Here is a 16163-nt window from a genome sequence, read left to right as displayed (position 1 = left end):
CAGAGCAGTGAAAAATCCTTTCAACTAGGGGTGCAACTCGGGCGGGTTCGGAGGTTGTCTAAGCCCAGTTCAAGTTGTGCTAAGATTTGTCCAAGCCCACCCAAGTCCGAATTGTAACCCGAGATTGTCTGTCCAAGTCCGATCCGAGTTAAACCCGATTTGTTTAAATTGTATTTTTTATTTTATTTTTTTTGCAGCTACATTATTAAATTATTAAAATTTGATTCTATTTACATTATATATATATATATATAGAAAATCATTAATACCATCAAAACACATAATTTATATAATATAAGAGAGATGTCGTTATAATAGTCTTTAAATTTATGAGTGAAAATAAAAAAAAAAAAAAGGTAAGATTTTATGTTATTTGTATATATAATATATATTCAATATGATTTAATAATCTAAATTACTTCAATATCATGTAATGACTAATAATTTATATATATATTTAATATTTTTATATATCCGGAGATGTATAATTCGAGCTTCAGGTTGCTGGGGTTGTTTAATGTCTTTGTCCAAACTCGTCCAAATTTAATCCGGACTTCTCAATTTTTACCCAAGCTCATACCGAATTTAAAAATATCTTATCCAAACTCTAAAAAAATTCAAACAAGATTGAGATTGCTTGAATTGAGTCCAACCAAGTTGCACCCCAACTTTCAACCAAACAAAGCTATGCTATCCTTGGGGAGTTGGCAACGTGGCATACAATGCATTTTGTTATTGTTTGTTTGTTTGTTTATTTATTAAACAAAAAGAAAACAGATTTGTTTTTGTTTTTTAAAAACAAAAACACAAAAAACACCCACCCACAACAACAACCTCCATCACCTCCACAACAGCATTGTTAAGAAGAGACTGAAAACAAAACCAAATTCCCCACATACCAATCCAAACCACTCTCGATCGAAATCTCAAATCGCCGATAAAGTTAGTGAATGCAAATTGTTTTCAGAAAACAATTTTCTGTTCTCTGAAAGTAAAAGTTTGGACTGCGTGTCGGTTTCTCATTGTTGAAATTACTTGATTTTGTTTTCTTATTTGGTTTGTCTGGTAATTTTCTGCTGCCATTTCTTGTTGTAAAGATTGCTGTTTTTTGTGGTGCAGGTGGACATAGTATGATGATCTTTAGGTTTAGGTTTATGAATTTAATGTTGCTTTTCCCATAGTTCATCTGATCACTATATTTGGTACATGTAATGTCTATATATAGAGAGAGAGAGAGAGGACTTTATATTTACAAAAATGTAGATATATAATATAGGTGATATCAGTTGTGGCAGTTTCCATTAACATAGTCAGTACAAGAATTCAATGGAATGTATGCATCTTGTCTCATCATATACTAGTTATCTGTAATTTTTAAATTACTTCAAGGTAGTTCTATCTCTCTCTACAAATTCCTCAATTGTTTCCAATTCTCTTAGTCTGTGTTTGGATCATTATGAATTTGAGTAGGGATTTGGAAAGGGAAATGAAACACAACATTAATCTCATCATTCTTCTGCATTGCTAGATGTTTTGATTTGTTCTTTTGAGTTTTATGATTTTTTTTTTTTTTTTTTTTTTTTTGGGGGGGGGGGGGGGGGGGCTATTTGGTTTCTTATTTTATGTTGTGATTGAAAAATAGGTTTCCTGCATTGGAATTGGGGCTGATAATATAGTGATCATGAGATACAAGAAAGGGAGCATTGTCGAGGTCCTGAGCAAGAATGAGGTGCCATCAGGCTCATGGCGTTGTGCTGAGATAATCTGTGGTAATGGGCACAACTACACTGTTAGATACGAGATGGACCCTGGTGCTACAGATGAGGCGATTGTTGAAAGGGTATCTAGGAAGTCAATTAGGCCCTGTCCTCCTCCAGTGAAACTATCGGAGAATTGTGTTCCTGGTGATGTTGTAGAGGTGTTTCAGAATTTTTCTTGGAAGATGGCAACTGTTTCTAAGGTTTTGGGAAGGAATTGCTTTTTGGTTAGGTTACTTGGATCCTCCCATGAATTCAAAGTCAGTAAAGTTGACCTCCGGGTGCGACAATCTTGGCAGGGTGGCAAATGGTTCGTGATTGGAAAGGTAGTTTTTTTTTCTGAATCTGTTTTAGGCTTGCAACTCAAATATTCCAGTGTCCAGTCTTTATTTATGTGTTATTTAGGAGTTCTTGTTTTGAATTCTCTTGCTTCTGCTAAAATTTTCACCTTCTGCTTCCCAAATTTTCCACAAATCCGTTTATAGCTGATACTCTTATGCGAATATAATAAGTTAACACTTGAGAATAATTAGATTCAAGTTTATTTGGATATGTTATTAATGACATTTGAACTAGTTGATTTATTTTGGGGCTTCTAGAGCAATATTGATCATGTTCTTTTTTTTTTTTTTTTTTTTTTTGTCATACAATTTAACAATAGTTTTAATGGGATCAACTTATTTTGATTTTATCTTTCTTTCTTTTTTTTTTTTTTTTTTTTTTGGGGGGGGGGGGGGTGCTAGCAGGGTGTTGGTAACTGTAAAGATGGGAAATGCAGTGAACGGTCAACTCTGAAATACAATCAATTGAGTTCCCAAGTTAAGAAAACAAATAGAGGGATGAATTTCCCTGTAAATAAGGAGCTTTGTGCTGCTAAGAGCAATAACAATTTCCAAGAATCACATATTGTTTCCTCCAGAACTCTGAAGAGAGGATTGCCCGATTGTTATTCTCAAGTTGATGCACCTGCAAGAACTTCCCAGAAGTTTAGAGTAATTGCAAAAGAGGGTAGGTGTCGTTGTCTGCTTGCTGCATATCTGTCCCCTTTACCTGAAAAGATATATGCTGTTTTGTCCCATCGAGAAATGCAGGGTGAAAAAAACTGTTATACTTCTTTTAACAGCAGAACAACTCACTTTACTAAAGTCTATGTGGAGAGGGAGAAACCAAGCGGAGCTGTTGGGTGTTTGCATGCAATTAGCTTAGAACCTAATGATGCAGACAATATTACATGCTCTGTGGCTAGTTGTAGCATTACTAGCAATGATTCCTTTAAGTTGCGTTGTAATTTTTCTAGAGGTCCTGTTGAAGATACTGAAGGAGATTGTAGTGATGCTGAGTCTGTTTGTCATAGGGGCTTTAAGGAAGGGAATTGTTTCCTTCCCAGTCAGGTGGAATTGGCAGAAGAAATACATAGGTTAGAGTTAGATGCCTACCGTTGCACTATTGAGGCATTGCATGCATTGGGACCCTTAAGTTGGGAACAAGAAACATTGGTGACAAATCTTCGCCTTTCGCTCAATATATCAAATGATGAACATTTGATGGAGCTAAGGAACCTAGTTTCCACTGCTACCAGCATGCCTCTTAGTTGACAGGGAAAAAAGAAATCCCTTCCCCCTCACTTTATTCTCTCCCTCTTCTGTTCATTTTCTATGAGTAGAATTTGTTTTACCCTAGGTATAGTGATTGCAGTTCGTAAGAAGCAGATAAATTTTGTTTGTTTTGTTTTTTTGCTTCCATTTTGGTTATATAATTCTGTAATGGTCTTGATGAAATGTTTGTACCACAAACTTCTATAATGCAATGGACATTTCTGAACTCAACTTGTGGATCTTACGTCTGTTGGGCCGTTTACTGTTTTGGATATCCTCTTGGTTAATTCCTAATATATTTGAATGCTTAGTGCATTAAAATTTGCAAATGATGGCTAGATGTATAGTTGCTAGATTTCATAAATTCAGTGTCAGATATACTCTTTGTTGTTAAGGATGTTATTATATGGGGAAATGCCATTGCAATAATGCTTACAGTTTTCTCTTTACTTGTATTGTATGTGTATTTTTCTCTTTTGCGTTAAGTGGAGTATGTAAAGTTCCTCAAATTTTGGAATTTAGGGGTTTTAGGAAAGCACCAATAATAAGAAAATTTTGTGGGTTCCATTCTTCAAATAGCTGATTATCTCCATACTGTTTGGCAATGTAAGTAGTAATTTTAAGGACATTATTGATGCTTCCCCTGCATTTTCTAGGGATGAAGTAGGAAGTTTGCACACCTTGCTTTGGGGTTTGCCACTTTCTCTTGCTGCAGACAAGTGTTCATTCTCAGCATCGAACCAACAACAAATAGGAGAGCTTATGATGAGCTACTGGTATGTTTAATGTAATTATGCTCTGCATTCTTTGATTTCAGGCCACCTCTGAGCCTTGAATGTGTTTCGCTGAAGGATGCAGAACCAGAGTTATGCAGCTGCCAAGGGATGTCCTGATATGTGACTACTTGAAAGGTTTTAATTTTGAACCTTTACCTCAGCTCATCCATATATTTTCATCTTGTTCTCGCTGCTGTGTGATTTCATTCTCCATATGTTGCAAAGTTTTTTTTATTTGCCACTAGAGTTGATTTGGATAGTGATTTGTCTGTATTAGTTTCATTTTAGTTATGAATCTGTGGATTAGAATTTAGTTGAAACTCAGATGAAGATATATAAAATCTGTATTGAATTGTGTGGGTGGCACACCTATAATATACATAATAGAATGTAGGTGAACTCTGTACCATGACATCAGATGATGGTGTCTTCTTTCTTTCTTTCTTTATTATTATTATTATTATTATTTTGGGTAAGAGTTTTATTACCAAATAATAGAGATGTGAAATGAAGCTCAATACACAACCCTAACAGGTAAATAAAGATATGCCCTAAAGCTGCATCTTCTCTGACCAAGAGGCACTGTCATGTGTGAGAAATATATTGCCTATATTGTATTTTAAGAATTTAGAATGATTGTGATTGTGTAAATATTTTGTGTAATTTGTATTTCCTTTTTAGTCTTAGGGATTAGAGTTCTATATAAGTGGTGTACTCTTTGTATCAAAAATACATTTGAATATACAGAAATATTCAGAAACTTACATTATATACTACCTAGACTACAAAGACTCTCATAATCACAACCCAAGGACCTAGGTCACATACAAAGGACAGACAGAAGACTATCCTCTCATAAACCCAAAGGCTAGTATGCAAAACTAGCCTAGAAACATTGGCATCTCCACCTTGCCCTTGCTTTGGAAAGTTTTGGCCTCTGCTTGAAGGTTTGAAGCATGGCTTCTTCAGTTTGATCGACAGATTTGCAAAGCCTTTTTCCATTGCTAGCTTTAAATATCTGATCTTCTTATCTAATTTCTGCTTGTTCTCTTCCCTTGAAGTGAAAGACTTCTCCATCCTCTTAACAATCCCATTGTCATAGGATGGACTGTTAGTCTTCTCCTCAAGTTTACTCTTGTTTTCATCCTGTGATGAAGAAAGTCTAATAGCTCAAGATTCCATCTCATTAAGAGTGGAAGAAATTGAAGTTTGTCTCTTGTCCTTACTATGACCCACAGCAACCTTTTCCTTTTTTACTTCTTCACCCCCCGTTAAGGGTATGTACCATATATATATATATATATAATATATTGTTATGTACTTTTGTGATTTTCCCCCACTTGTTTTTTCATTATATGATTGTTTTTTAGTCATATAATGGAAGTACACTTGTAGCACATTCCCTTTTGTTTTTTTTTGTTTTTTTTACCTTTTTACATCTTATATAATGAAAAAACAATCAAGAAATGTAATTTTATTTATAATACTTACAAGTGGGGGAAAAAAACAAAAGGACTAACATCACACAAGTTAGAAACCCAACTAGGTTGGCCTTTTCTATTTCGAATTTGATCATGTGCTACCTCCCTCAAAAACCTCACGAGTTTAAACTAACACATCAAAATACAATTACAAACATCAGCCTAAAAGTGCACATTCAATATCATACATACATACATATATATATATATATAATTATTAATATATTTAATGGATTGAATTTGAATTGAACAATGTAGATTTTTTTTGATAGATATCAAAAATAAATAAATAAAAATATGGACGGGATAATTTAAGTTAAGCTAATGGGATGGTTGAGCTGGGCTTACCCATGCGGGCTCTTACGGGCCGAGTTTATGGACGGGCTTGGATAACAAACTTTTGTCAAATCCTTAAATCATCTTTTGTGGATTGGAATGGGCTGGACACTTAAGCAGGTTGGAACGGGTTGGGTGGATTGAATAATATTGGGCTTTTTTATTTGCAGGCCATTGGATGACCTCCAGTCCTAGACATTGGTTAATATCGGGATATTTTGGAAATAATTGTGAGTTGCGATGATTTACCGAGTGTCTATTGTCCTGGACATTGGTTAAAATAGGGATAGAAAGAATTTTAAAAATGAGTTTGGTTTCTTTCAAGTTGGTTTCTTTCTAGAATTGCAGGTTTTTACTTGTGCTCTATTTGGATTATAATCGCATCCTAATTATTTGGAGAAAAAATAGTTTTGAGCAAATCAAGCAGTTAAGAATTACTCTCTGAGAAACCTGAACTGTGTGATAGATATAATTTTTCACTTAATAAAGAAAAAAATTATTCATTTTGATGCATTTAAAGATTGGCAACAAAGCTTCTTGCCCCCGCCCCTGCCCAACACTAAAAAATTAAAAAACTGTATATGTTATAATGATACATAGGGAGGATTTTTGGGGTTTATATGCTGCTCAACTTTGTTTATGTATAAGTAGTTTTGCTGTAAAGCTCCCAAGCTTGCTTAAATTCTTCCTATAAACCAATAGAATTAGTGTTTTTGCCAATACAAGTGTCGATCATATTTCAAATATCTAATAATCACTTGGATTTTGAATTCTTTTCAGGGATTGCATGTCAAGCCAGCAGCTAGTAGATTTTCTACGTGAGCAGTTGAACACAGTAAGTGTGTGAGATCTCTCTTTGTTATGTGCATTTGTATTGGTGGAATAAGGTATATATAATAAAGTGTGGTAATTCTTATCAATAGTATACTTTGAAGAAGCTACTTAAGCAAGTACATGCATTTTTTTTTTGCCATGGACCAAAAGCAAAAATGCATGCTTACTGATTGATACTGAAATTGGAATAAGAGTTTCCTTGCAAGAAAAGATAGAGAAAGCATGTGTTATATTGGTTGGGATTGTAGTTGTCTCTCTGGGTACATAAGTATTGTTGGTATTGTTGGTAATGTTATACATAAATAAATTTCTCACCACACATCAACTCTTTGGCAAAGCTTTGGCAACCTCCACTGGCTATGTGTAGCAATGGTGGTACATTTACCATATGCATGGTTTTCATTTTTTCAATCCTGATATTTGAGCTTTCACTGTCGACATCATAAATTGTTTGTTATAATACATTACCCACCTGTTGTTGAAAGAGTTGCTGATCTTAGTGACCAGTTTTTTGAGCTTTTGACAATCTTAGAATTCTTGCAGAAGTAGAATTTGGCAATACAAATTTTTGGGTACCTCAATCAAATATAAAAATTTGTTGTTTTTTTTCCTAATTATGCATGAAAGCAAGCTTTCTGTGGTATGTGAAAGAGTACTTGATAGGTGTTTGGCACCATCTATTTCTGGCGTTGAGGGATGTGACGACATGACCATGATCTTGGTGCAGTTCAAGAAACCCCATGAGTCTGCTGCTGCTGCTGATGCAGATGAGAAATCCTCGACTTCTGATCATGGAAATCAGTCTGCTACTGCAGCTGCAGATGAGAAATCCTCAACTTCTAACCCAGCTGATACTGAATTGAAACCAGCGGAAACTGAGTCAAGCCCGTGACAAGTTTATCAATGTGTCATCAGATTGTGTTGGTGCGAGCTGTACTTCCAAGGATATTCAACAATCCTTGGTTGTCTCTGTAACTGAAGACAGATTGGCTGGTAAAGATGGGCCGGTTACAAATTTACGATTGAGATTCACTGTGTGGTGTGTTTTTTTCCTTTTTCTATACGATATTATAATTGCAAGTAACTTGTACAAAATAGATCTGGATCAAAGTTGTTCAACTGTCATCTAGTTTAGCAGTCTATATTAGCTTGATAATGGTTTTGATATACCCTGCTTGTTTTTTCTTCAAAATCATTGGTTCTTTTCTGCTGAAGATGTCGATGTTTTTTAAATTTTCCTTGTTTATGTTTCCAAACTAATGAAAAATTATTAGTGACAAAAAATGAAAATGATAAACAAGTTGCGGTTGAATTTTGTATTTGTGAAGGAAAATTAAAAGGAAAGAAAAAAGACCTGTAAAGAAAATTAACTAGTAACTATAATGTTTTGTTTGGATTCAAAATTGGAAATTTAGTCAAGGCTCTCCATTGGACTTTTGTTTGGTGAAATAGACAACTTAATTTATTTTGTTTCATAAATTTCCAAGGAGGAGGCGCATAATTAAGTAAGGATAAAGTAAAATATTGTTATTTTTTTCTTGGACAATATTGCAGGAGTAACATGTTACTGTGAGATAGAGTAATATGCTATTGTTTATAACAATTTCGACGGTAATAATTTTTTTTAAGAATTTCATAGTCAACGTGGATCTTATTTGATAGATCTTGATGAGAGAATTCTAAAAATATTAATTTTATTAAAAATTGACATCTAAATCAAAAATTATATTATTTTAAAGTTTAATATTTAGTAATAGTGGTATGTGTTGGACTTTTAAAGAAAAACTATTTCTATTTGTCCATTTTATTATGGGAAGTTTTGACCAAATTCCCCATTCAAAATTGGAAAATTTGATTATTAATCCCTCCGAGCTTCATTTTCTTGTTAAAAGGACCCCCTCAAAAAAAAAAAAAAATAGTACTTTTAAAACCCACTCATAATTATAAAGTCTTGTATAAAAGACAAAATTTGTTATTTGAATATTTTATTTGACCATTATATCCTCTGTTTCTTCTCTTTCTTTTACGACATCTCTCTATCTTCACCAACTCGATGGTTGTTCATCGTCTCCACCATCTTCTTCGTCTACCGACGTTGCTCATCCTCGCTGTTGGCCGACAACCACCATTTTTATCGTCAAACCACCACCCTCTCAAATTTGATATCTACAAAATCATATTTGAGATTAATAACTTCAAATTTAAAATAAAAGAACTTAGATTTGATAGAAAAAGAGAAATCGAGATATTGTAACGAAAAATCAAGAATTTTTTGTTTGTTTGTTCATAAATCTAAAAGTACAATTTGACTATGATTTCTTAATTTAGTATGTACTCTATTTTTTATAACAGTAAAATTTTACTCTAGTTAACAACATGCTGATCTGCTTAACGACAGTAAAATTTTACTTTGAATCATAATAAATTTTGCTCCGATTCCGAGTACACTTTTATTCTTTTTTATTTATTTATTACAAAGTAAAATTTTACTCTGAATCAAAGTAAAATTTATTACGATTAAAATAAAAAAAAATTACTCTAAAACAAGCTGCGATGATGGCTTTACAAGAGAGTGCTATGTTATGAACCAAAGTAAAATTTTACTGTTTGAATAACAGAGTATCATGAGAAGAAGATAGAAAGAGTATCATGAGAAGAAGAAAAAGAAAAGAGAGAGTAAGAGAGAACATAAATGGTGAGTAACACATACAAACACATAGAGAGAGAGAGAGAGAGAGAGCATGAACCATCAAAACTAGAAAAGAGATAAAGTGAAGGCTCTCAGATATGAGGTTTTGCGAATCGTCGCGAACCGTCATTTTTCGGTGATGAAGACTGTGAATGATCTCAGATTTGAGGTAGTGGATGCAACAAGTGATGGCAGTGATAAAGACGGTAGAAAAAAAGTTCCATGGTGAGTGGTAGTGGTGCTGGTGGAGAGTAGCAGTAGCACCGATAGAGAGCAACAGTGATAAGAGCGAGATAAAGAGAAGAGAGATTGAGATAGCAGAGAGTGATTGTAATATGATATACATACATATATATGAGAGTATTATAATAAAAGAAACAAATTTTAAAATATTAAGAGGTTTTGAAAGGATTTATATAATTCTTATCTTTTTTAAGGATAAATTAGACACTAAGGGATCTATCACCAAATCCCTCTTCAAAATTTATTGATGAAAAAGGAAAGAAAGACGAAATTACTTATACATATATATATATATATATATTATTAAAAACAATATTATTATTATTTTTTTATAAGAAACTAAACTAACAAAAAATTGACAAATATATATTTATTTTCTTAACCAACCAAAAAAAGAGAGAAAAGTCTGTTTGGTATTGTTTTTATTTTTTATTTAATTTTTTAGGTTTTGAATGTCATTTTCCTATCATTTTGATTAATGAAAATTTGAGAATACAATGAAATCAGCTTTTGAGAACTCTAAAAATTGGTCAAAACTTTTTCCTGAAACGGGACATTTTTGAAAAAATAAATAAATTCTTAAAACAGTTCTCAAAAACAATTATAACAAACAAGGAACAAGAAGTCTTCTAGAGTAAAAATTTTTGACTCCAAACCAAACAATCGGACCAAACCAAAACCAACCGCACCAACTGAATTTCAAAACCTTCCGTACCGACACAGTCTCTACTTTAATTACAAACAAGTCCAATAACTTTTAAATATTCACAAAATCATCCCCGAAACAACCAATCAACTTCCAAAGCTATAAAAAATTGAAACCCAAACACATTAAAAAAGTACACTGCGGTATCAAATGCTTTTACCATGTCAGGATCTCCTACCTTTTCTTTTCTATAACTATAACTATAAATGTATATTTATAGATGATATAACTGTTTGAACACACAATCAAACCCATCATCAAAACACTCTCTGTTCATATAGTAGAAAATGGAGATTAAGGTTGGAACCGATGGAGATGGAAATTCAACTTACATTACGGCGGCCTCTTCAGTCAACCCCCCTCTTCATCGATCAAGAAATGCAAGGTTCGCCGCACAAAAAAAAAAAAAAAAAAAACCTTTAAAACCTTGTCTCTGTTTCTTTCGATTGATCACGTTATTCTGCTTCTTTCTTTGTTTTTAGATTATCCCTTTAAACCCTCTCTCTGTTTCTTTCTGTTGATCTCTGTATTTTGCTTCTTGTTGTGTTTTTAAATTATGTATATATATATATATACCAAAACCCTTTAAACCCTCTTTCTGTTTCTTTCCATTGATCACTGTATTTTGCTTGTTCTTGTGTTTTTACATTATGCATATATATGTAAGAATGTATGTGGGTATTTAATGTGTGTGTTTGTGTGTTTTGATTTTGTGGTTTTATTAGCTGCTCTGTTGGGTAATCGTCCAAACATTCATCGGAGGAGTGAAATTATGGGGAACCCATTAGATATGACTGAGATGATGATTGTCAGAGAAATGGAGAAGAGGAGGATAAGGGAGGAGATTCTCACGGCAGAGCAGCTGTTGCAGTGGCGAGAGTTGGAAGGGGAAGTTGTTAGGGAAATCATGATGGAAAGAGAGATTTTTATGCAGCAAGGCAGCCAAGGGTTGCCTTTGGCCGCGGATTCTTTGTTGAGGAGGCCGGATGGGCAGGGAATTCTGTTGTTGGGACAACGACATGGGTTTGGGATTGGGGAAAGGCCGGTGACAGGGTTGAGTTGGCAAGAGGGCCGGAGTGATGGGACTTTGTCAATGGTGAGGCGGGAAGGGGGCGGTGCTCTTGGTGGTTCTCTGTTTCAGTGTCAGCTCGAAGCGGCCATGGCCACACATGGGATTGCAATTAAGCCCACCTACGATCTTAGTAATGGACAAGTGCTCCCAATGGCCGTGAATCAAGAATTTGAGGGGGGATTTTGATCCAAACATCGCCTGAACAATTTGGTGCCGTTTAGGACAATGTAACAATTTTTTGGCCAAGGTTTTGATGATTGATTATTAGAGGGCATCTAAATAACTATACTTTGATATAGAGACTTGAAAATTTTAGTAACTGCAACGCGAAATGGGAAGGTCCAATGGCTGTGTAGCATAGTTCCATCAGAGGATCTAATTTTCGAGCTACACATAAAAATACTTTCCTAATTAGTCCCCGAAATGCCCTTTTCAAATATTTCTTTCCCATTCTAATTTTTTTTTCTTCATAAAAAAAAAAATTCTTGTAGTAATGTTGTATTATGTAATCAATTGTGATATCTTTATCTCCCTCAAATTTATTTATGCTTGCTTACATCAATTGGGTTCTTTTAAAAGCCACCCTTGTTAAAGTAGGGGAGGCTTTTTAGGTAACAGAGGCCTCGTTTGGCAAGAGGTAATTTTAGTCAATTAGTCAAAAAGTTACTAAATTAGTCAAAAAGCCAACAACCCATACCAAAAAGTCAAAGATTCTCTTTTCTCTCTACTTTTTGCACATCTTTTCGTAATTAGCCAAAAAGTCATCCCAAACATACAAGTTTTTTTTACCTACCTTTTTAGCCAAATAGCCAAAAAGTTACTAAATTAGCCTGTTCCCAAACGAGGCCAGAGTATGTTCTAATCTCTTAGTACTCGGTTAATGATTTGTGAGGAGCATTGATGCAATAAGGAAGGTGAAGATTTGAAAGTTGAAAAGGGGGCAATAGTCTGACATCTTCTTGTATTTTTCAGCTCGTTGAGCTCATGTTGAATTTGAGAAGGTGGAACATGGAGTCAGGTTGAAAGGTATAGAGGTGTTAAAAAGAATTTGGTTGAGCTTGCTGAGTTTGTTTGAATGCTTTTATTTTTATATGTATTTGTTTTATGTTTCAGGGGTTTGGGAGTTGTTTTTTTTACCAACAACCTTATAATCACTCTGCTAGCTGGGGTTTTATTTGTTTTGTGGTGATAGCAACAGAGTCTTCCCTGTTTCTATGATGTACTTATATTTACTCTAAATAAATTTGTTTTCTAATTTTTTTTTAAAAGATTTATTTTCTTTTACCTTAACTGTTTTTGAGACCTTCTGTCTGAATATTTGACCAAAATATGAAAATTCATCATATAGGAGAATTTTGAAGTTCTTCTCCATTTTTGATTCAATCAAATACAATTCTCAATTTTTAAGTCAAGTTGATTTTTTATTCAACTAAAAAACATATGCTTGGATTTGGTTGATTGTACATTTCACAATTATGTGAGAAGAAACTCCGTTTCTCCTTTTGCATTAAACTCTCTCTATTATCTAGTAAGGAAATCCGTTGTATTATTTTTCTTTTTTCTTTTAATTTTTTGGAATGAAAAATATCTGTCGCTTCTTGATTTCTAGAATCTTAAATGAGTTTCAAGTATTGTGGTTGCACCTAATACTTTTATATTGAAATCATTTTATTTTATTTTTACATTTTTGCTTATTAGATTGAGCAAATTAGAAAAATCAGTGTGTGCATCCTCATCTGTGTTTGATGCTTATGTAGTTGGATTTATGTTGAACAATAATGCCAAAAGGAGAGGGCATTAGGGGAAAGCAATACAAAAGTGAACAATAATACCAACAATTCAAATCAGTTGCCTGTGCCCGTCCCAAGTGGCCATATGAAACCAATAACTACATATACTAAGAAGAATATGCTCAGTTGAATAACTATATTAAAATATCTTTTATGTATAAAAATTATAAAAAATAACAAATAATCTCAATTGATTAATAACTTCCATATTCACTTGAGCAACTACACCTATGATGTGTTTTGGCCTAATTCCTCTTCACTTTATTTCATAAAGTTTATTGTAAGTTGAAAATTAATCAAAAAGTAGAAGTTAAAAAGCACCCTCAAATTTTAGATAATCAATTTTTTTATGGCTTATTTAATTTATTTTTACCTAATAAGCTATATGAGATGGGTTCTTGGAAGCTCACCAGACATGGTGATTTTGTCGGGAAAGTCACCGAAAAAGATGAACTTCACTGGAAAAAATGATTTCATTTGGAACTGGAAAAGAAGAGGCTAGAGATTTGTTGACAATCAAACTAGATTCAAGAAGAAATGGAGAGAAATGGTGGATGGGTGAAAGATCAAAGCAAGCAAGCTAGAGAGAGAGAGAGAGCATCCCATAGAATTCCACTTTCATTCTTCATTCCAACTTTCCAGATTTTTGCTACTGTGTTGGTTCTTCTATGAAGAGCTATGGGTGAGTGTATATATATGTACGCCCAAAATTGGCTTGATAACCAAACAATTGGCAATTCTGGATTTGGTGATAATTGTGGTGAGGTTCTCCAAACTAGAACTAAGAATGACAGATTTGATCTCATTGCAGCCCTCATGCCCAGTTTCATCAAAGCTGTTAATTGATAAAATTTTTATTCCTTGTCCTGTGAATCTGTACTTTCGTATGAAAATAAGATGTATTTTTTGAAAAAACGGGCAAAGTCATTAGCACCATTACTCATACCAAAATTTCATAGTGACAACTAGAACAATTTTTTGTTAAGTTATAAGGTCCGACCTTGGTTTCAACAATGCCCAACAGGTCAATTTAATTATTAGCTAAGCGTTTATAGATACTATATGTTGTTTAGAGGGGTGATTCATGAAACCTTCCCTTTCTTTTTTCCCTTTCAGAGTCTACAATCTGAAACAACCCTAAGACCTTTGCTAGCTCAGAGGAACCAAATATGACAGAAAGTAATTAGGAGCTGACAAGTTAGTTAACTAGAAAATTGGAAGATCACAAGCTAGTTATACTAATATGGTCTCTGTTCTTTTTAAGTAAATGGTTGCTGACTTAGTTTTAATAAAAAGATATCAAGCTAGCACAAATTGACAGCCAATAGTACTAAATTATAATGCATTTGTTTGTCTCAATTTGGGATTTCCTGAGGAAATTATCACGCTTTTGATTCGATTTGGGATTTCTGTGCTGCTACATGCTTCTAATGGGAAAGCTAAGGAAAAATTGAAGAATTCGAACGATGGTCCTCCTTATGCATTGCAGTTTTAGGGATCATGCATGCTGTTAATCGTGTTTATAATTTTCAATTATCAAACAACAAGAAGATTAAGTTGATGGCTTTGGACATTAATTGAAGTAATTGACTTGTACATTTAAAAGAATAACAAATAATTTCAATTGATTAATAACAGCATCAGATCAGAATCAAAACTTTCGTCAGTTAACATGTTGACAAATTACCTATATAACAACATTCAATAATTACATATAAAATAAGAAGATTATGCCTAGTTGAATAACTATATTAAAATATTTTTTATGTATGAAAATTACAAAAAATAACAAATAATCTCAATTGATTAATAACTTCTATATTCACTTGAGCAACTACACCTATGATGTGTTTTGGCCTAATTCCTCTTCACTTTAACAAGAGCGAACCACAATTTTGAACCCACCCGAAACGACCAAAGTTGTACAATCATTCCTTCGCGCAGCCTATTATTCTTCACAACACGATTCCAACTTGTTGTAAGATTGTAAGTTGTACTTACTTTGTTTGATTTTTTAGGCATGTCCCACTTCTTAAGACATATATCAGAATCGTGGCCCGACGGTTCAATTAATTTGGCTTCAATAGGTGTCTTATGATTTCCAGTTCTTGTGTTGAGCAAGTCCTTCTCTTCTTGCGTGAGGAATCCATTATCGATTTGACATAACGGCAAAGATAGACGCCCATGTGTATGGCTAAGGTCTGTACGGTATAATGGCTTTTCAATCACAAAATTCAATTCGGTACCATTGAGTCTTTCGATGTAATTCTTGAATTTAGCCGGCAATTCTGGTGGAACTACAGTCACCTTTTCAATCATCCTCCTCTTCTTTGCCGTGCCCTTTTCTTCGTCATCACTGTAATCTCCATCATGGCGTGGCTGTTTTGAACAAACTTTCTCAGATTTCTGAACCATCTTCTTGATTTCATCCCCATAATCTCTATCAACTGAGAATCTTGCAGGCTTCGATACAAAGGACTGGTCAGGCGGCTTCAATTTCCATCGAATTTTGGTAGGCGTCTTTGTCATTGTTGCCTCAACCTCAGATATCTGATCAACTGGGACTATTACAGAACTTATATTCTTGCAGCACTTGATGTTCTCTCTCATTGATCTTTTCCCCTTTGGGATTATAACAGATTTTCCAAATGGTGATCTTTCTCCATCATTATCATCATCATCATCATCAACATCAATAACAACAGAACATGAAGAAACAACACCATTCTTCTTCGAGCCCTCTCTGTCGACAGAGACAGAGACAGAGACAGAGTGAGTACGATCATCATCGTCGTCGTCATCAGAAAGTGGCTTATGGGTTGAGTTGTGTAACTCAGACATAATGAGCCCATATAAATCAACATTACTGTTCCTGACGAACTTC

The 16163-nt window shown here is 34.0% G+C and overlaps 1 protein-coding gene across 23 annotated transcripts; it reads left to right on the top strand.

Annotated features, from left to right (window-relative positions):
- Positions 1 to 729: 729 nt before the first annotated feature.
- On the top strand, positions 730 to 7948 carry LOC145806402 (uncharacterized). 23 transcript variants are annotated; one of them, XM_082903251.1, is made up of 7 exons: positions 730 to 1065; positions 1740 to 2083; positions 2504 to 2765; positions 4009 to 4128; positions 4204 to 4263; positions 6726 to 6780; positions 7443 to 7948. In XM_082903251.1, exons 2-4 carry the CDS (start codon positions 1802 to 1804, stop codon positions 4017 to 4019), a joined length of 555 nt encoding a protein of 184 aa, XP_082759377.1. In that variant the 5' UTR covers positions 730 to 1065; positions 1740 to 1801; the 3' UTR covers positions 4020 to 4128; positions 4204 to 4263; positions 6726 to 6780; positions 7443 to 7948. The 23 variants fall into 23 exon arrangements, 19 of the variants coding, with proteins under 19 accessions (XP_082759377.1, XP_082759366.1, XP_082759360.1 ...); XM_082903240.1 differs by having other exon boundaries at positions 734 to 942; positions 1643 to 2083; XM_082903234.1 differs by having other exon boundaries at positions 735 to 1065; positions 1643 to 2083.
- Positions 7949 to 16163: the final 8215 nt, after the last annotated feature.

The sequence above is a fragment of the Camellia sinensis genome, chromosome 13, assembly GCF_055761805.1.
Source record: "Camellia sinensis isolate YWXY chromosome 13, ASM5576180v1, whole genome shotgun sequence".
NCBI classification, from domain to species: domain Eukaryota; kingdom Viridiplantae; phylum Streptophyta; class Magnoliopsida; order Ericales; family Theaceae; genus Camellia; species Camellia sinensis.
This window is presented reverse-complemented; position numbering and strand designations above follow the sequence as displayed.

Coding starts and splice junctions, on each gene's coding strand:
- LOC145806402 (XM_082903240.1), top strand. CDS start 1,682: ATGAGATACAAGAAAGGGAGCATTGTCGAGGTCCTGAGCAAGAATGAG. Junction 2,084..2,503: donor AATGGTTCGTGATTGGAAAG/GTAGTTTTTTTT, acceptor GGGTGCTAGCAG/GGTGTTGGTAACTGTAAAGA.